Source organism: Crotalus tigris, unplaced genomic scaffold (assembly GCF_016545835.1).
Source record: "Crotalus tigris isolate CLP2741 ecotype Arizona unplaced genomic scaffold, ASM1654583v1 scf7180000018016.4438896, whole genome shotgun sequence".
Classification (NCBI taxonomy): domain Eukaryota; kingdom Metazoa; phylum Chordata; class Lepidosauria; order Squamata; family Viperidae; genus Crotalus; species Crotalus tigris.
The window spans coordinates 2,870,945-2,892,805 of record NW_024096778.1 but is presented as its reverse complement, the minus strand read 5'-3'; the positions used below and the strand labels follow the sequence as shown (position 1 = coordinate 2,892,805).

The 21,861-nt window shown below is 35.9% G+C and overlaps 1 protein-coding gene across 1 annotated transcript in view; it reads left to right on the top strand.

Moving 5' to 3' along the window:
* The window catches only part of COL19A1 (collagen type XIX alpha 1 chain), a 183,546-nt gene that overhangs the window by 62,729 nt on the left and 98,956 nt on the right, over positions 1-21,861 (top strand). Inside the window, exons 10-11 of the mRNA XM_039346721.1 lie at positions 8,698-8,751; positions 11,101-11,154. Of these exons, the coding sequence (XP_039202655.1) occupies positions 8,698-8,751; positions 11,101-11,154 (108 nt within the window). The remainder of the gene's footprint in view (positions 1-8,697; positions 8,752-11,100; positions 11,155-21,861) is intronic.

Sequence of the window (21,861 nt, the reverse complement as noted above, 5' to 3'; positions counted from 1 at the left end):
GCAATTTCCCTTTCAGAGCAAGAATCCTCTTGAGATGTTGTTTAGTTTGAAGCTGGGTGTGATTTTTCTTTTTTTTTAACCACATGGTTTCTGGCTTTGATTTTTTTTTTAAAAAAAATAAAAACATTCTCATTGAACTTTCTGTGAAGTGTTATTTAACACCCTGGCAAGTAACTTTTCAGTTTGTAGTAAGCAGATGTCCATTCTGTTAGAATTTTAGGCATATTTTAATTTGTTATTAACAGTTGGGAAATAAATAATAACAAGTGAAACAGCAACAGAAGGTAGAATTGTTCAACAGCAACTTCCCCTGCCAAATCCTCTCTATTCAATCATAACTCCATATTTTTCCCCCTTTTCTTTATTCCAAAAATCAAAATATTCTGTTCCCATTCAGCTTTCTTTAGAGCAGTGATGGCGAACCTTTTAGAGATCGGGTGCCCAAAAACCACCACCCCGCCCCTGCTCTGCCTCCCACCCTGCCTGCTTTGGCCCCACCCACCCACCTGCAGGGCCACGCAACGCCTCCATGGCCTGCTGCAGCAGATCACTAGGCAGCCCTGCAGCACCATGGCAGCCATGCCCTCTGCCCACACCTTGCAGCATCATCTGCACACTATGGGGTGCGAGGGCGGAGTCTTGCCCCTGCTGCCCGGGGGCGACTCTCCTCCAAGGGGGCTGCTGGTGAGGAGGGGGCCATGGGGGGAGGCGGGGCTGGGGCAACGGCATGCATGCCCACAGAGAGGGCTCCAAGTGCCGCTTCTGGCACCCGTGCCATAGGTTCGTCACCACTGCTTTAGAGTGTTTATTTCCCACCCTTAGTATATGATGTTCCTATAATTTGTTACAGACTGATTCTTTTGGATTCTGGTTATTGCAATTCTTGAATTAAAGTTATCAATAAATGATGTTAACTGATTAGCCTTCACAGTGGTCAGTGGGCCTGGGAACTCTGTTGCTAAGCTACACGGTTGTAAAACATGAAGTCACATGACCACCTCAAATTATGATAGTAGTTCAAGCAGTTCCAGTTGCTGTTGTTATCCCATATGGCCATTGGGCATGATGTCACGTGAGTGTCATTTGTTAGTTCCTGATGGTTTTCCCATTGACTTTGCTTATAGGAAGCCAGCAGTGAACATAGCAAATGGCAATCACATGACTGTGGGATGCTGCAACAGCTATATCTACAAGGACCTATCATAGGTCTTCTGGCTCAATGCTGCTGTAACTTCAAACAGTTGCTAAATAAGGACCCCCTGTAATTTTTAATAGATATTTCAGTTGGTTTGTTTCAGAGTTCGTTAATTAAAGAATGAAAGGAAGTGATTGCCTAAAGTCAGCCAGCTGACTTTCACGCCAAAAGGAGGACTAGAACTTAGGTTCCTAATCCAGTACTCTAATACTATACCCTACAAGTTCTCTGGAATATATTCATATTCACTCCCTGAATATATTTTAAATATCTTTGTGAGGTTTTTCTGAGAATGCCGGTAGTCCTTGACTTATAACCACAACTGAGCCCAATTTTTTTGTCAATTTTGCCCCATTTTGTGACCTTTCGTGCCACAGTTGTTAAGTGAATCGCTGCAGTTGTTAAGTTAATAACATGGTTGTTAAATGAATCTGTCTTCTCCATTGCTTTTGCTCGTCAGAAGGTTGCAGAAGATCACATGACTCCGGGACACTGCAACCATCATAAATATGAGTCAGTTGTCAAGCATCTGAATTTTGATCACGTGACCCTGGGGATGCTGCAATGGTCATTAAGTGTGAAAAATAGTCATAAGTCACTTTTTTCAGTGCTGTTGTAACTTTGAATGGCCATTAAACAAACTGTTGTAAGTCAAGAACTACCTGTAGTTGCCCCTTACTTTCTATTGTTCCATTTTGGTCACAAAGCTGTCATAACTCAGAATCTGTAATCTCATGTTTGAATCTAAGTCTAAATAATTGTCAGGTTCATTGTTTATAAAGTTTTTTTTTTAATTGCCAAGTACTATTTAGCTAAAAACAAAACAACCATTGATTCTAAACCCACAATTAAAAAATAAAATCAGTGGAATAGAAGTATGTTATTTGCATGTAGTGCGAATTGAGTTCAGATACATTAATTTGTCCTAACCATTTATATATGCCTCACCCCACAAAACTATATTTTAATATATTTGCATAAAGTCTACATATGATTGCATAAAGTCTGTTACTATAGCTCCCTCTCTCACAGAAACAGAGAGGCAGAACTATCAATGAATTAAAAAAAAAAGGCAATACCTCTCCCAATAACAAAAGCCATACTCTCATGCTTAGATGTCATCCCAATGTGCCCTTTCTGAAAGCCATTTCAAAAGCCCTACTCTCCAGTCTTACAGTTCCTAGTTTGAAACTGCCAAAGTGTTTGAACAGAACAACCCTCCAAAAAGGAAAGAGTTCCCTGTCACACCTCATGGAGGACTGTCAACAGGCAACTTCAATCCTCATTGAGCTTTGCTTAGTGTTTTGCTATTTCTGAAAGCTTTCAAATATTTCACATTCCCTTCTCTAGTACAAAACAGGGTCTCCTTATTTCTATCTTGTTAGTATTATTTTAATGCTTTTTAATTGGCCAACAACGTATCTGTTAAGGATGTGGCAGTGTAAATACTATTTCAATTTTTTTTAAAGTTTGTAATCACATTTAAATAACCAAACAATTTTCTATAATGTCAGTTAGAACAACCTTCAACTGTATGGCAAATAAGCCGAAGAGTCAATCAATGCTATGAAAGTTCTTTAACTGTAACATTAATTAAAAATCCATAAAATCAATAAACAAATTTTGCAAAATGAGGATAGTTGGAATTTAAATTTACGTTTTATTTGTTTTTATTTATTTACATATGAAACTTGGGAGCCACCCATCTGCCTCACAAAGTGATTTTGTTTCATCTCTATTAATAGAATAATACTTTGACAATCAAAATGATTGGTGATAATGTATTACAGTCTATCAATAGGAAACACGTGTTTTCAAAATATTTTCATGTTATTTTTCCTACTGATATTAACGTCTGATCATTGTTGCTCATTTGAAATCTGATAAACCAGTGCTTAGGTTTTAGTACAACTAAAAAATATTCTTCCCCGACGCTCCATTAAATATGAATATATTTTTGTGCCTTTCAATTTTTTTAAAAAAAACTGGACTATTGACACAATAATATACAACCTCACTTTCAGCTCAAATTTTGTAGGCTTATAGTAAGATACCATGAAAATCCAACATATTTCCTTTGTCAACATTCCATTAGTAATGCTTTGGCCAATTTAAATCCAGTTTTTGTTGCTAAGGTAACCTTCTGGAGAAATTAGAAATTGTGAGAAACCTACTCAAAACAACTCTTTCTTGATTGTGCTAAATATAAATTGAAGTAAGGTGTTTTAGTAGGCATTCAAAATACTGTTAAAATACCCAACATCATCATCATTTTCTGTGTGTCAAATTTCAGCAACACCTTCCTTTCTCCTTTTTCAGTTATGCCACTGGGGATCACACTGTCTAAAATGACCCTTGACTGATCAAGAATAATAGGATGTGCTCAGTGATCCATGCAATATTTTTAATCCTTAATTTGAGGCTCTCTGGAATTCAACAAGAAAAAGTTGTTTGTGTCTAGAATTGCACAGGAGGAAAAGTGAAAAATTAGTTTAAGGTCCTATATTTTACTCCTTTGATCTACAGAGAACAAAGCTATGGCAATCACAGTCACCGTTCTGGAAAAGGAAAGCTAAAAAGGAACTCTATAAAGGATTTTAAAAAAATATTTAGTAATAATTCTGTTAAGTGTAAGGACTAAACTTAGCTTTCACAATCTTTTACATTATTACAACTCACATTACAAGGTGAGTTTATATAATGAATTAAGCAACTCATTATTTAACCATAGTCAAATAAACTAATGCCATTTTTTCTTCTACTTCCCAGACATCCATAAATCCCATAATTAAGATTCTCTTTCTTGTTTTCTTCCAGTCTTCTTGCTTCTTCTCTTGACATTCTTATCAACTTTATCCAGGTCCATTTGTACTTCCCATGAAGTAACTCCAATAAATATCCCATATTACAGTCTTTTTTATTTTTAAATAATCGTTCAAGTCCACATTAAAGTCTGTTTTATGGGTCTTCAAAGGGGTTTATTCATCTTTGGTGACAACATTTTCCCAATAAAAAAAGTTCCAGTTATTTCACAAATCCAGAGATCAAAGATTTCCTTTAAAGTAGCCATCAAGTGCTTTAGTAATCAACCTTCAAAAACCTTATTTTGCATTGCAATGTAAACAAAGCAGATTTTTTTTCCCCACAGAAGAGGATCTTTCTAAATATTTTCAAAAAAAGATCATATAAAGTTGGGAAAAGGTAGTTTCTTTTAAATGCGTTGGAAGGAAACTCATCCAGTAGCTGTACTTCTGAAAGTTTTTCAGTCTTAAAGAAGCAATACAGCAAATCCAAAAGATTGAAAAGAAGAGATCTGGACAAACCTTGAATCACAAAGGCTGCATATTCATTATTTGCCCCTTTTTTTGGCCTGAAAAGCTAAAAAGTTTTATATTTTTCTTAATGATTTTTAGGATTTTTTTTTAAAAAATGTCATATATTTTTGCATATTTTCCACCCTGTAATATTTCTTCTAAATATTAGAGAAGAGAATTACACATTACAGCTGTATGGCAAAGTCCATACAATGGTTGTGTTGATTTGTTGGTTGAGCTTTTATCTTGATTGTCAATTATTATTATTTTTACCATTATGGGCTCTTATATGGTGCCTTTAACTAGTATTAACTGCCCAGCATTATGAATTTGAGATGGACAGTCCTATACATTTAAATAAATCAATAAAATTCCAAGTGTAGTAGATAGATTTGTTTAAAGACTGTTTATTAACGACCTTTAATATACCATTTGCCTTTTTCATAATGTTTGCATATCATTTCAGTCTTTTCATTAAGTTACCCCTACCACAATTCCAGATACTCACTGCCCACTCAGGTTGAATCAACATATACTTGAAATGGTGTGTGTGTGTATCCCATAACCCAATGGGACTACTTTATTCTTGCATACATTTCACTCAATTAAGATGCCCTTATTACTTTGATATTCCCTTTTAGCTTCGATCATTTAAAATAATTTGATAGCTTCATTCACTAGCAGACTGAAAAATGCCAATAATCTTGTTTTTAAGAAAATAGAAAAAATAGTACATATTTTATTGCATAACTCATGTTTTATCATGGCTAAATACGTTCTAATTTTTAATTTAAAATCTGGTTGGGCTGCAGGCTACAACTGGTATACTATACAGCATAAAGCCTAACACTTTATTCAGAGCTGCACTTTACCATTTTTAAAGTTTGGGAAACTACTGTACTTTGTAGTTGGAAGCTACAATAATAACTGTCAAAAAGGATGAGGTAGAAACAATAAAATGAAATTACAATGAAAATAACCAATGTGGCACAAAACAACCTTTTGCAATCTTAGTATCCTTGCATAGATGGTTAAATTTAATCTTTTAATTTAATTTAATCTTTTAATTTAATCAAAACCACAGCTGCAAGATAGAATGAATTACTTCATAATTGGTTTTTCCTTTATCTACTAGCCCTTTAAAGGCCAAAGTTTATTTATTTATTATAGTTATGAAGTGACTTGAGTGCATATTTAGTATCATTTTGGTTACTGCAATAATCTTATTTTTTTTAATTTATGAGGCACATAAATTCAGAAGATGCCAGGATGTACCAGTACAATACTGATATCAAACAGGCTTGTATCCTGGCTAAAATAACTGGAAACCACACAGGAAGCAGAACATGATGTAAGACTGATTCTGTGGATAGCCAAAAAGGCTGACACAAGGCATTTCTGCCCATGTTACCCTTTTTCTTAAATACTGTAGTGCTTGCTGATAGTATACAGTCCTTTAAATGTTGTCCTGCTGATGAGACTGAGTGAACTTAACATGCTTACATTTAAACCATTCATTCAATGGAAAGCACTAAACATGATTACTTCGATTCACTGGATTTCAATTTCTAGAGCGAGTGCAGCATGTGTGACTTGATTTGCTCAACCCTCTGCTCACATGCCAACAAGTAAGAGCTGCCAGCTGGATTTTACAGGTGCAGGTCTTTGAATTTCTGTGAATGAAAAGTGTGATTTAAGAAGGCAGGTATAAAAGCTGCAGGAAGTTGCCTATGGAAGCAATTTACTGTACATAAAAGGCATAGTGACTTACGGAAATGCCTTTTAAAAATAATATGAACTTTGTCCCTTGGCTAATTGCTTTCTACCAATTATAGCCTGCTCATACTTTTAGGAATAATAAGGATTGGAAATATGCCCCAATCTTCAAATTTGCAAAAAAAAAAAATGCTTATCTCAGATTTTGTTGCAGATTCTGTCTTTATTTTCATGATGGACTGTGGAGTTTGCTCATTTAATTTGTTACTGCCAGTGCTGGTAAAAAAAAAAAAAAATTAGTATATCTAATGTTTCAAATATCTCTTTATTAATGCAGATGCTAAAAGAATAACTTTTTTCCTATAGAAGCACATGGCAGAATAAGAAATATTAACTGAAAAAGTTAGGTCTACATTAGTTTCCAATGAATTATAAAATGTTAGGATTAGAGTTAGCCTAAATGTATTTATGGAATGATGTATTTATTAAGAAAAAAACCTCCCTTTTCTGAAGTTTCTGTGGAAATGTTTGATTCATTACACCGGTTTGGATGTAAATCTAAATAAAAGTTTAGCATGATAAAAAAAGACCAACCCTACTTATTGTGCCTATGTCCTTCCTTTTTCCTCCATCTCAGTATTAAGGAGGAAAATGTTTGTTTTCATTTATGATTAACAGCACTTGCTCCATTTGTTGAATCTGGACAAACTGCAATTAATCATATTGTTAATAGAAACTAATTAGTTAATGTATTTGTATGAAATGTTGACACTCCCAGCACACACAACAGGTAAGGTACTTATCTGCTAATTTACTACATAGCCAATCAAAGGCAGACTTTAATGATCAAATAGTCATATTGATTACAGTACTAAGATAAATAACTGGCCCACATTTCCTGTTCTTTTCCATTTTTGCCGCAATTTTTTTTAAAATTCTATAAAAGTTGCAGTGATCCAATTGGAATTGAACCAACATAGATGGAATATATTTGAGGATTACTTTTGTGTCCAATTTGATGTGCACATGTTTTAATTTTTTCAGAGACCTTGTAAAAAAATTGATAAGCATTAGGTGCTATGCTTTAACATAACGAGCATTTGATGTAAGAATTCCCTTTCTACCATCCTATAGGTAAAAAAAATCAACTTTAATATTTCATACAAATACAGGTAGTATATATCTCAAAGTTTATGAAAATGAATTATAGTAATTAAATATACATCCATATACACTTTTCAAGCTATTCTTTTTGGGATAAAAAAGAACAGAAAAGAAGTAAGAAATAGTGAGCCCAAGAAATTAAATGAATAAGGAAAAAGAAAAGAATACATACTTAAAACTAATTTACACCATTACCTTGATCATCCTCTTTCTTTTGATTCATTTATTCTTTCTTTGCAACTCATTAATTCTTTCTATATGGACAAACCATCGTGATATGATTCTTTCATTCTGGCCTCTTCCATATACATTTATTCAGCATCAATTTTCTTACCTCTTCTTCGTGTTTTCCTACACACATTTAACTACTATTTCCCCACTGCATTAAACTTTCTCTACGTTTTTTCCTGATATGCTCAGTTTTTTTCCACCTATATTATGCTTAAATCACAATATACTTGAAAACACATGCCTTTTTCTAAGCACATATTTACCAAATAGTCACTATTCTCATTCACTCTTGGATTTCCAAATGGCCCAGTTGCAGGATTCATTCACAAATGCATTCACTAGTTATGACTAGTGAAAAACTGTACAGGTTAGAATTTTGAAAAGAGATAAATCATAGTTAGAAAAATATGGCTATGATACAGAAAGAAGAGTATAACATAGCACCATTGAGTCTTTGACTTTGAGGCTGTACTTATTCAAAAGATCTCAGCTAAAGAAATCTCCTTATGAACCCTACCTTTCATGGAAAATTGAAGGACCAGTCAGGACAGATTGAAAATTCCTGGAAAGCCCTGAAGATTTGCCCTTCTTAACAGTTCACCTTCATTTCCTGGATGCTAGTTGACAACCAAAAGAAAAACACATCCTATTGGATTATCAATTCTCTGCATTTCTTAGTCAAGAGGCAGTTCTGGCTTCTCTGTTGAAGGTCACTGGACATTGTAAGGAATAAGGTTAATCAGGAGGTTTACCTAAACAGATACTAGTGCATTGAATTCTCAACTTTTCCACTGAGCGGAATCTAAGTTTTATGAGTTTGCAAAACATTCCACAAAATATGACTTTACAAAATATCATTTAGTAGAAAAAGCATATCTACATTTTCACAGTTATATCACTTTTCTAGACACTATGCAAAACTGCATTTACAGATGCTTCGTTGTGTTCTTGTAGTATTATTGTGCTATTCAATAACAATTCAGGATCAAGGAGAAGAACCACATTTGGGGGTTAAATTGTTTATTAAATATTTTACAACCTGAGCAATACTTACCTAAATGCATTTAATTTGTATAGGGTGAAGAAGGAGCTAAAGGAGAAAATGGCATTCCTGGTTTGCCTGGAACAAAGGTAGGATTCCTACCTTAGATGACTTCTTGGACTATTTTCAGAACCAGTAGGACCAAAAGTAATGGATATAAGTTACAGCTATCTAGATTTTTATTTAAATGTAAGGAATATTGATACAGTTTTGGAACAATCAATCTGTAAAGGTTACAGGCTCTGCAATTTTGAATATTTCTAAAGAAAGACTGGACAGGGGAGTCAGGACAGATGTAAATGTAGCTTATGTTTAATATTTGAATAGTGTCAATTATATAATATTTCTATTATTGGAAAACAATTTTCTGGGGCCGGAAAATCCCATTTATAGTCACCTTTTCATCTGGATTCTTGCCTTTGAAGACCAGTCAGAAACTACTCCTGATCCAGAACTTGGCTTCACAAGCAATTATGGTGCATCTTGATATTTTGGTCTAACACATTTGTTCTCTGTGTTGCACTGATTACCAGTGGATGTTGGGCTATAATTCAAGATGGTGATTGTTAGCGATTATGTCTACAGGGCTCAGAGCCTGGTTGTTTATGGAATGATCTGCCCATCCAATCAAATCTGACAGAATGGGTATTTTCTACTTCCCATTAATTAATCAGTGCTGCCTTGAAGAGTGCCTAGGTAGGACTATTCAGTTGCTGCTCCTGCCTTCTGGAATACTATCCTCCCAAAAGTTGTTGGGCTCCAACCTTCCATCCTTTAGAAAAGTTCTTAAAAACTGGCTTTTCAAACAGACCAGAAGCCAGGTGATTTGTGATCCTGACTGGTAGAGGACGGATGATTGCTACCTGAGTATATTACTTATCCACCACCACCACCAATGTTCTGCACTTCTCTGTATGTTTTATATGTTTTTGAAAAATATTTATATATGCTGCCTAGAGTTTTCTGATTAGGTGGCCTACAAATCTAAATCAATCAATAACAAGGAACACACTTTCCAGACACATGTCTCCTTTTTTTCTCACCACTTTTAGAAAGGTCGGTACCAGGAAAAATGTCTTCTAGAAAGAGATTTGGAGTAATTTTTAAGTCTGCAGTTTTAAATCTTCCAAGTAGGATCACTAGCAAACGAGCACATTCATGTGTGAACAGTGATTGCAGTCACCGCAATACTACAAGCCAGTTCTAAAACTTTTCATATAACCATGCCTTAATTATATTGCAAAACCGTATTCTGATCAAGAAAAATAGTAGTGGTGCAATGAATAAAAATATTATGGATGGCAAAATCAATTCATTGATGATTTCTGTTGGACCTGGTCACTATTTTAATTTTAAATTGATAAACATTTTCCCTCTCAGAATCAGTTTATCCCCCCCCCCCATCCTAATGAGCTGTCAGCTGATCTAATAATGGAAGGCTATGAAAGTTGTTTAAAATTCCTGGAGTGCATCTTCATCCCATCTTCAAGATGTAAATCATTCTTTTATATGAAACGATTCCCAAGTTAGGCAGATAGTGGTTCTAAACAGTTTCAAACATCACAGTGCACAAAAGATTTGAGTCATTTATCTGATGTTTCAGTATTTATAATATTTGATTTATGACATTTGTACTTTTCTCCAAGCTTCCAATAGTAATAGAAGTTCATGTTGCTTCTGTCAATGGAAAAACATCCGATGTTAGCCTAGAGGCACCAAGTACCTTGTGCCTTTGAGATTGTTCCGGAAACTAAAAGACAGGAAAGGCTGCAGGAAGAACTTTAACTCCTAATCTTCACCATATGGCTTTCTTTCCCAAAGAAGAATATAGAAAGAAATAAACCTCAGTTGTTAAGATAGGAGCAGCTTGTTATGAAGAGCAGCTAGTACTACCAATCAAAAGTTATTGTGAAGTATTCTGTTTTATCTTCCATCATAGATTTACTGTGGTAAGAAAAATGACAGTATAAGCAGTGGGAAAAACCAGAGAATTAAAAATGGAAGGCATCCTTATCAGGACACGTGTAAAGTCACATAAACGAGTCCTGCATTGTATTTTCAACATCTGCACACATGATTCACTCAATGGACAAACATTGCTAAATGTTCTGAAATGCAAGCTGAGTAATTAAATGCTGAAAACTACAGATGCTACATTATGTATTAGTTACCAGATTCTTGTTCAGAATTTGCTTGTCTTGAGAAGCAGGCCAAATTCTGTCATAAATAGATAAAATATTTTAAATAAACATATTTTTGGCAAACATGAAGATCATTAACCTTAGCATGACAATTTTCTTCGTTAAAATATTAATAGTCCTTAAGAAGAAAGTATAGTATTTTGTTATTGTAACAATTATTTTTATTTCTTCATAGTGCAATACCTTTTTTTAATGGCCAAATGAATTAGAGTTGATGCAGTTTTTAATTTGTTTTAGGGAGAAGAGGGTCTGATTGGTGTTCCTGGTATTCCTGGTACTTCTGGTGAAAAGGTACATGTATAAGCTTTGGGTCCATGGCTTGCGTTTGGCTGCCAGGATAGCAGACATCTTCCCAAATTTTTATATAAGAAATGTTTACTATTTATTTAACATTGTCGAATACCAAGTAAACTAAGAAGAAAATACAAATACATTCATGATTTTTATAATTATGTACCACCAGGTTGGTGTCTAGTAACCCCACAGATAGACCTTCTTTAGAATGATCTGTTCCTGACTTGGCCCTTCAAATCTTCCAACAGTGCTTCCATGACCATATAATCAAGTCCACTCACCTTTCTTCTGGTTGTTCTCTTTTTTGCTTTCCATCTATTTTTCCCAGCATTATCAATGCTCATGAGTTTTTCACATAATGTGTCTAAAATATGATAATCTGAGCTCATTCATTCATTCATTCATTCATTCATTCATTCAACAAACTTATATAGCCACCCATTTTGTTGAATGTGACTCTGGGCAGCATATAACCACTAATTAAACAATGTCACAATCATTTAAAAAAAAGGAAAAGCAAGAATGCTGGATGAAAACATTTATGCCTCAGGTGAGAACTGTAACTTGATTTATTTCTTTTCTTGGTTATCCATCATATTCTCAGGGATATTTGCCAATACCACAGTTCAAAAGCCTCATCACTTCCACTCCACTCTGCCAAATCCACATTTCATTTCCATAAAACGTCATAGAAAAAACTTCTCCCTGCATGATTCTAAACTCTGTAGCTAGAGGAGTCCATCATTCAGTATTACATCATGAACCAATATCCTGTCCATCCATGTGTTTTTCTTAGTTAAATTCAGGGGTGATTTGCTAATCTCTTCTCCCGTGCATTATGAAATAATGCTTTGGCATCATTATTATTATTTTTTGGTCACTAAAGTGATCATCCTCATTCACCACCACTTCCTCTGATACAGGTGCATGCTTGGTTTAACTGAGCAACTGGAATAATCTTCACATATTGGGCAACTCTGCTGGGAGTTGCCACTCTCGTTTTTCTTCATAATCCTTCCCAGGAACATCTATGTCCACCCCAGTGAGACAGCATGACAGGACTTAAAGAGGAACAAACATTTAACATAACAAATGCTCTCTAATATTTAGAACTTCCCTTCTTTCACTTTAGGCCCCTGGGCAAAACTGTAACTTTTATCCTCAGTTTTGCTATGATGCTAGATTTTGGGGAGAGCACTGAGATCTATATCCAGCAGTGGGGTGTAGAACAGGTTTCAAGTGCAAAACCTGGGGTGTATTTCAAGCAGATAGTAGGGAGATTTTATAGTTATATTTCTGCTAGTCATATTCCAGAAATATGGCTAGCCAGATTCAACTGCTTCAAATTTATCTATGAACAGAGAATGAAACTTATTGGTGATCTGTTCCATAAATGCTTCCTCAAGTCAATATTCTCTCCAATAAACATGCAATGATGGTGCACAATTTGCCCTCATCACTTGATTTCTTTGGATATGAAAGAGAGACAGATTTTTGATGGTATAACATTGTTACTATGTAATAAAAAGTGCAATTCAATTTCCACTAGTTTTTTTTTGCTCAAAATTAAATATGAGCCAGCAGTGTGCTGCAGCTGCCAAAAAAAGCCAACACTGTGCTCGGCTGCATTAACAGAGGGATAGAATCAAGATCAAGTGAAGTGTTAATACCACTTTATAATGCCTTGGTAAGGTCACACTTGGAATACTGCATCCAGTTTTGGTCACCATGATGTAAAAAAGTTGTTGAGACTCTAGAAAGAGTACAGAGAAGAGCAACATAGATGATTAGAGGATTGGAGGTTAAAACTGGAAGTAGAAAAAAACAGTTGCTGAATTGGGTATGTCTAGTTTAATGAAGAGAATGGTAGCATTGTTCCAATATTTCACAAAGAAGCAGGAGTCAAGCTATTCTCCAAAGTGCCTGAAGGCAGAACAAGAAACAATGGGTGGAAAATAATCAAAGAAAGAAGCAACTTAGAACTAAGGAGAAATTTCCTGACAGTTAGAACAATTAATCAGTAGAACAACTTACCTCCAAAAGTTGTGGATGTTCCAATGCTTGAAGTTTTTAAGAAGAGACTGGACAACCATTTGTCTGAAATGGTATGGGGTTTCCTGCCTGAGAAGGGGGTTGGACTAGAAGACCTCTAACTCTATTATTATTATTACGGATTATCGCACAGTCAGCCAGATGTTCAGACTGGATTTGGCATTTTGTCTACCTATCGAGTCCTTACCCAGGACCTGGGATAGGCAGATGTGGATGTTTGATGGTATTACAGTATCGTCGCAGGATGGAAGCAGTTCCTAATAAGGCCGCCTTTTGCAATTGACTAATAGCGAATTTGTCAATGCCAATGGTGTTCAAGTGGTGCTCCAGTTGTTTTGGGATTGCACCCAAGGAGCCTATGACTATTGGTACTACCCTTGCTTGCTTTTGCCACAGTCTTTCTATTTCTATTTGTAGGTCTTTGTATTTTGTTATCTTCTCCAGTTCTTTCTCTTCTATTCTGCTGTCTCCAGGCACTGCCACGTCCACTATCCAGACTTTTTTGTCTTTCTTATCGACAATTGTTAAGTCTGGGGTGTTATGTTGCAGGTGCTTGTCTGTTTGAATTCTGAAGTCCCAGAGCAGTTTAATTTTATCATTTTCTATGACTTTCTCTATTTTATGATCCCACCAGTTTTTGCTTACAGGCAAATGATATTTTTTGCAGATCTTCCAATGCACCATTGTTGCTACTTTGTCATGTCGCTGCTTGTAATCAGTCTGTGCAATCTTCTTGCAACAGCTTACCAAGTGGTCCACTGTTTCTTCAGCTTCTTTGCATAGGCGGCACTTACTGTCTGTTGCTGTCTTCTCAATTTTGACTTTGTATGCATTTGTCCTTAAGGCTTGGTCTTGTGCAGCCAGAATTAGTCCCTCGGTCTCTTTCTTCAATTTTCCTGCTCTTAGCCATTGCCAGGTTTTATTATTATCTGCTTTCCCAGCTATTTTTTTCATGTATTGGCCATGTAGTGCTTTGTCTTCCCATGCCTCTATTCTGTTCTTCATTTGGTCTTTCTTGTAGGCCAGTTTGGTCTCTCCAGTAGTTAGTAAGCCTTCCTGATATACTAATTTCAGTGCATCTTCATCATTGTTCTTCAGATATTCTTCCAAAGCCATTTTTTCTTCTTCAACCATCTGATGTACTTGTAGCATTCCACGCCCACCTATTTGCCTTGGTAGATAAAGTCTATCAATGTCACTGCGTGGATGAAGGGCATGATTCATTGTCATTATTTTTCTGGTCTGCCTATCCATTGCTTTTAGTTCTGCTTGAGTCCAGTCCACTATTCCAGCTGTGTACCTAATGACTGGGATTGCCCAGGTGTTGATTGCCTTTATGGTATTTCCTCCATTGAGTTTGGACTTTAAGATCTTCTTCACTCTCTTGATGTATTCACCTCTAATCTTTTTCTTGACTTCAGTGTGCTTGATGTTGTCAGCTTGAAGGATACCCAAGTATTTGTAGTAATCTTCCTCATCCAGACTCTTAATGTTATTTTTGTGGGGCATCTTGATTCCTTCAGTTTTCACTACTTTTTCTTGTTTGATAGTAAGTGTGGCACATTTGTCCAAGCCAAACTCCATTACATATCTTGGCTATATATACGGACAGTGTTGAGCAGCGATTCTATTTCAGATGATGTTTTTCCATACAGCTTCAGATCATCCATATAAAGGAGGTGGGATAGTCTAGCAGATGTTTTTGATGTTTGATAGCCATGTCCTGAGTTATTCAGTATTGCTGACAGAGGAAACAGTGCAATAACAAATAGTAATGGTGATAATGAATCTCCTTGAAATATTCCTCTCTTGATATTAACCTCTCCCAGCTTCTCACCATTGATCTGCAACTGTGTCTTCCATTGTGCCATCGATCTTTGCACAAATTTTCTGATGTTTCTACTTACTCCTGTTATTTCTAGGCACTTGATTATCCAATCATGTGGCAGAGAGTCAAATGCCTTTTTGTAGTCAATCCATGCCACATTCAGGTTGGTCTTCCTTCTCTTGCAGTTTTCCAAGATCATTTTGTCTATTAGGAGTTGATCTTTTGTTCCTCTGCTATTGGGGCGGTTTCCTTTCTGCTCAGGTGGAAAGAGATTGTTTTCAACTAGATGCTGTTGTACTGCATCAGCTACCACACCAGTTAGTAATTTGAATGTTGTTGGTAAGCAGGTAATTGGCCTGTAGTTACCTGGTGTTGCCCCTTTTGCTGGATTTTTCATTATTAGGTAGGTTTTCCCAGTTGTTAGCCACTTTTCAATTTCTCCTCCTTGTAGTATATTGTTGAACTGCTTGGCAATGAGTGGGTGTATAACAGTTAGATGTTTCAACCAAAACCCATGCAGTTCATCTTCACCTGGTGCTGACCAATTTTTGATTTTCTTTGCTCTTTTTTCTACCATTTTGTTGTTATTACTAGTTCTTTCATTTCAACTTCTGTTTTATTTGTATCCACCTCTTTTAACCAAGCCGCATCCTTGTTGTATTTCTTTGGGTTATCCCATATCTGCTTCCAGAACTGCACTGTTTCTTCCTTGTCAGGTACTGACTGATTCCTTGCAGTTTCTCCATTGATGGATTGGTAGAAACGTTTCTGATTGGATTGAAATTGGAGGTTCTGCCTATAGTTTGCAATTCGAGCTTCATATCTACTGATTTTCCTGGCTATAGCTGTTATTTGTTGCTTTATTATTTCCAGTGCTTCCTTGATCTTCCTTGTTTCTAAGTGGTATTTCTTGATTAGGTATTCTTTGGTCTTCTTGTTCTTCAGCTTCTTTTCTTTCATCTGTTCTAGCTTGCTTGCATGTGATCTTAACTTGCTGATCTTATTTTCTAGTCTAACCTTCCATTTTTGTGGTGCACTGTTTGTTTATTTTTCTTTTTTGTTGATTTTACATCCCAGGTATTCTGTTATAACTGCAGCTGTGCTGTACATTAGTTGGTTTGTTTCTTGCAGTGAATTGGTGCTTATACTTGCTATTGCAGTATTTGCATCTTTTAATGCTTGTGCTAGCTGTTTCTTTGGAACAAGCTTCAATGCAGGTAGCCTTATTCTGTTGTTTTTGTGCTGTTCTAGATGCTCAGTTATTCTTTGTTTCAATTCTTTTATTTCTTTAGTTAGAGGGTTTTGTTCTTCCTGAGGTAGAGGTGCCTGGTTTCCAAATGAGAACAGTTGTATATCTCTGCTGGATTCTTCACTGCCAACTCCCCCTGGTTTGCCTCTACATTCTGAATTACTTCTTGTAAGGCTTTGATTTCTTTGCCCTGGGTAAACCTTTGCAGTTCGTCCAATTCTGTTTCTGTAAATACTTTATTTCGTGTTATAAATCGGCGTTGATCTGCTAGTCTCTGTTCTGTTATTTCTGATTCTGGATGTTGTTCTTTCCAGAATTGGTGCATTCGTTTTAGATATCCTCGTCTTGTTGGACTTGATCTGTAGTAACAGATCATTATTTCTTTGTTTTCCATCACTGTGTATCTGCGACGGGTAAACACCTTTTCTTCCAGTAGTTCTGCAGCTGCTGGCCCTGGTTGCTCAGCCAACAGTCCTGAGTCCTGTAACCCATTTTTCACCAGATATCCAGGAACTCCAATATCTAGCGCGGACCTTGTTAACCCGGGCGACGTCCGAGCCGGTATGGCATTCTGAAATTTACGTCTCACCATATTTTTTATGGGAGAGACACTCTTTGTCTGACTCCTCTGATGAGACCTGTCCAGTATGGTTGAACCTCTGGCATAGCTCTCATCTTCCTCAGAGTACACAAGCCCCACAACCACGTCAAGGTATTATTATTATTATTATTATTATTATTATTATTATTATTATTATCAATCATCGCACAGTCAGCCAGATGTTCAGACTGGATTTGGCATTTTGTCTACCTATCGAGTCCTTACCCAGGACCTGGGATAGGCAGATGTGGATGTTTGATGGTGTTACAGGTATCGTCGCAGGATGGAAGCAGTTCCTAATAAGGCTGCCTTTTGCAATTGACTAATAGCGAATTTGTCAATGCCAATGGTGTTCAAGTGGTGCTCCAGTTGTTTTGGGATTGCACCCAAGGAGCCTATTACTATTGGTACTACCCTTGCTTGCTTTTGCCACAGTCTTTCTATTTCTATTTGTAGGTCTTTGTATTTTGTTATCTTCTCCAGTTCTTTCTCTTCTATTCTGCTGTCTCCAGGCACTGCCACGTCCACTATCCAGACTTTTTTGTCTTTCTTATCGACAATTGTTAAGTCTGGGGTGTTATGTTGCAGGTGCTTGTCTGTTTGAATTCTGAAGTCCCAGAGCAGTTTAATTTTATCATTTTCTATGACTTTCTCTATTTTATGATCCCACCAGTTTTTGCTTACAGGCAAATGATATTTTTTGCAGATCTTCCAATGCACCATTGTTGCTACTTTGTCATGCCGCTGCTTGTAATCAGTCTGTGCAATCTTCTTGCAACAGCTTACCAAGTGGTCCACTGTTTCTTCAGCTTCTTTGCATAGGCGGCACTTACTGTCTGTTGCTGTCTTCTCAATTTTGACTTTGTATGCGTTTGTCCTTAAGGCTTGGTCTTGTGCAGCCAGAATTAGTCCCTCGGTCTCTTTCTTCAATTTTCCTGCTCTTAGCCATTGCCAGGTTTTATTATTATCTGCTTTCCCAGCTATTTTTTTCATGTATTGGCCATGTAGTGCTTTGTCTTCCCATGCCTCTATTCTGTTCTTCATTTGGTCTTTCTTGTAGGCCAGTTTGGTCTCTCCAGTAGTTAGTAAGCCTTCCTGATATACTAATTTCAGTGCATCTTCATCATTGTTCTTCAGATATTCTTCCAAAGCCATTTTTTCTTCTTCAACCATCTGATGTACTTGTAGCATTCCACGCCCACCTATTTGCCTTGGTAGATAAAGTCTATCAATGTCACTGCGTGGATGAAGGGCATGATTCATTGTCATTATTTTTCTGGTCTGCCTATCCATTGCTTTTAGTTCTGCTTGAGTCCAGTCCACTATTCCAGCTGTGTACCTAATGACTGGGATTGCCCAGGTGTTGATTGCCTTTATGGTATTTCCTCCATTGAGTTTGGACTTTAAGATCTTCTTCACTCTCTTGATGTATTCACCTCTAATCTTTTTCTTGACTTCAGTGTGCTTGATGTTGTCAGCTTGAAGGATACCCAAGTATTTGTAGTACTCTTCCTCATCCAGACTCTTAATGTTATTTTCGTGGGGCATCTTGATTCCTTCAGTTTTCACTATTTTTCCTTGTTTGATAGTAAGTGTGGCACATTTGTCCAAGCCAAACTCCATTACAATATCTTGGCTATATATACGGACAGTGTTGAGCAGCGATTCTATTTCAGATGATGTTTTTCCATACAGCTTCAGATCATCCATGTAAAGGAGGTGGGATAGTCTGGCAGATGTTTTTGATGTTTGATAGCCATGTCCTGAGTTATTCAGTATTGTTGACAGAGGAAACAGTGCAATAACAAATAGTAATGGTGATAATGAATCTCCTTGAAATATTCCTCTCTTGATATTAACCTCTCCCAGCTTCTCACCATTGATCTGCAACTGTGTCTTCCATTGTGCCATCGATCTTTGCACAAATTTTCTGATGTTTCTACTGACTCCTGTTATTTCTAGGCACTTTATTATCCAATCATGTGGCAGAGAGTCAAATGCCTTTTTGTAGTCAATCCATGCCACATTCAGGTTGGTCTTCCTTCTCTTGCAGTTTTCCAAGATCATTTTGTCTATTAGGAGTTGATCTTTTGTTCCTCTGCTATTGGGGCGGTTTCCTTTCTGCTCAGGTGGAAAGAGATTGTTTTCAACTAGATGCTGTTGTACTGCATCAGCTATCACACCAGTTAGTAATTTGAAAGTTGTTGGTAAGCAGGTAATTGGCCTGTAGTTACCTGGTGTTGCCCCTTTTGCTGGATTTTTCATTATTAGGTAGGTTTTCCCAGTTGTTAGCCACTTTTCAATTTCTCCTCTTTGTAGTATATTGTTGAACTGCTTGGCAATGAGTGGGTGTATAACAGTTAGATGTTTCAACCAAAACCCATGCAGTTCATCTTCACCTGGTGCTGACCAATTTTTGATTTTCTTTGCTCTTTTTTCTACCATTTTTGTTGTTATTACTAGTTCTTTCATTTCAACTTCTGTTTTATTTGCATCCACCTCTTTTAACCAAGCGGCATCCTTGTTGTATTTCTTTGAGTTATCCCATATCTGCTTCCAGAACTGCACTGTTTCTTCCTTGTCAGGTACTGACTGATTCCTTGCAGTTTCTCCATTGAGGGATTGGTAGAAACATTTCTGATTGGATTGAAATTGGAGGTTCTGCCTATAGTTTGCAATTCGAGCTTCATATCTACTGATTTTCCTGGCTATAGCTGTTATTTGTTGCTTTATTATTTCCAGTGCTTCCTTGATCTTCCTTGTTTCTAAGTGGTATTTCTTGATTAAGTATTCTTTGGTCTTCTTGTTCTTCAGCTTCTTTTCTTTCATCTGTTCTAGCTTGCTTGCATGTGATCTTAACTTGCTGATCTTATTTTCTAGTCTAACCTTCCATTTTTGTGATGCACTGTTTGTTTGTTTTTCTTCTTTGTTGATTTTGCATCCCAGGTATTCAGTTATAACTGCAGCTGTGCTGTAAATTAGTTGGTTTGTTTCTTGTAGTGAATTGGTGCTTATACTTGCTATTGCAGTATTTGCATCTTTTAATGCTTGTGCTAGCTGTTTCTTTGAAACAAGCTTCAATGCAGGCAGCCTTATTCTGTTGTTTTTGTGCTGTTCTAGATGCTCAGTTATTCTTTGTTTCAATATTATTATTATTATTATTATTATTATTATTATTATTATTGATCATCGCACAGTCAGCCAGATGTTCAGACTGGATTTGGCATTTTGTCTACCTATCGAGTCCTTACCCAGGACCTGGGATAGGCAGATGTGGATGTTTGATGGTATTACAGATATCGTCGCAGGATGGAAGCAGTTCCTAATAAGGCCGCCTTTTGCAACTGACTAATAGCGAATTTGTCAATTATTATTATTATTATTATTATTATTATTATTATTATTATTATTATTATTATTATTTCTGATTGCCTGCTAAAATTTTAGCATTAAAGTTCAATTAATGAATCAGGCAATACCTGATTTTTGCACAATGAACAAAATTTTTAATATGTTCAATATCACAATTTTATTAAAGAGATTTGGAAAAACTTTATTTAAATAGCATCATCTGCTATAATATAGGAGCAATCTATGTTAATATTACTCATTGATGTAGCTATCAGGAAAGGTACTTTTCCTATGGAGATTCTATTCTGACACTTCTTATTTCTTCCTTCCCTTTCCTTCACATTTTTATGTAGCACATAGAAAACTAGGACCTTCTGTATAAGCAGAGTAAAAATTGTCCATTAATTCTGTTCAGTTGTCTTACTAAAGTTGTTTCAGGCTAATTTAGAAATTTATAGTAATAGTAAAAAAAGATTTATATTTATTTTATTTTATCCTATTTAATCTGTCATTTATATCCTCCTTAGCTCCTTAATGGAAATATTAAGTATCATAAGTAGGTAAATAAGCTAATAATTAATCCAATTACATAGTCTATAGAAAGTATGGCATTAATTGCTTGACTCTAAGCTTTTAAATGCAGTTGTAAAAGTAAAAGCATATTTAATGTTGCCATTTTGCCAAGTAGAAGTTCATAATTATTTATATTAATGGACAAGTTACAATAGTCCAAATGTCAATGAGACTTAACTTTCCATTCTGTTATTGGTAGAAGTTGTGTTCTCCAGATGGACATAGTGTGGCACCATTCACCACTCACTGAGCCTCTGGCCTTTTAATTCATTATCTGAGTTTCTATACATTCAAATTAAAATGTCCATCTTAAGAATCCAGAGGAAGATAAGTTTCTATTTGTTGTAATAACATCAGTAAGATAATAAGCCTTCCAGATGAGATTTTTATTGTGAAATCTCTCTGTCTCTTTCACAGAATTTTACACAGGTTCTGCCATCTTCCATTGAGAGCACTTGTGTATTTTTCCATAACTTCTTCTTCTCTCTTTTTCTGCTAAGTATTATTGAGGAAGAAAATAGTGAAATGCTATTGGACTGTAGTATGGAAAGCTCTTTCAGTTTGGAGGCTATATTTCTGGTTTTGATTATTTCTACACCTTGTTCCTAGAATTTAAGGGTCCAGTAGAATCATCTTCCATTGGAAATCGTCCTTGTTTTCCCACTGCTAGACTGCTATTTATTTTTACTATAATAAATCTGTTAAGAGGAAGAGTATAAAAATAACTTATTTGCTAGCAGTCTTTGCTATTCTCTTTGCAAGTCTGCTGCTTTCCAATATATTGAAACTTGATTACCAGAATTCCAATATTGCCAACATTTTTAACTAGAAAGTGGAGAATTTATAATCCAACACTTATAGAATGCTGATCTAAAAGCAACATGTATGTTTTTCAGAAAATTAATAATTTTACTTATAGTTGTTCAAAGAAACTTTGCACAACATGTAGGCATTTTTATTGAATGCTTATTAAAAAAATTAAGAAGTATTTAACTTTTATCAGAAAGCTACATCTTTAGTTTTGTAAGCCATTATTGCTGATATAATCAG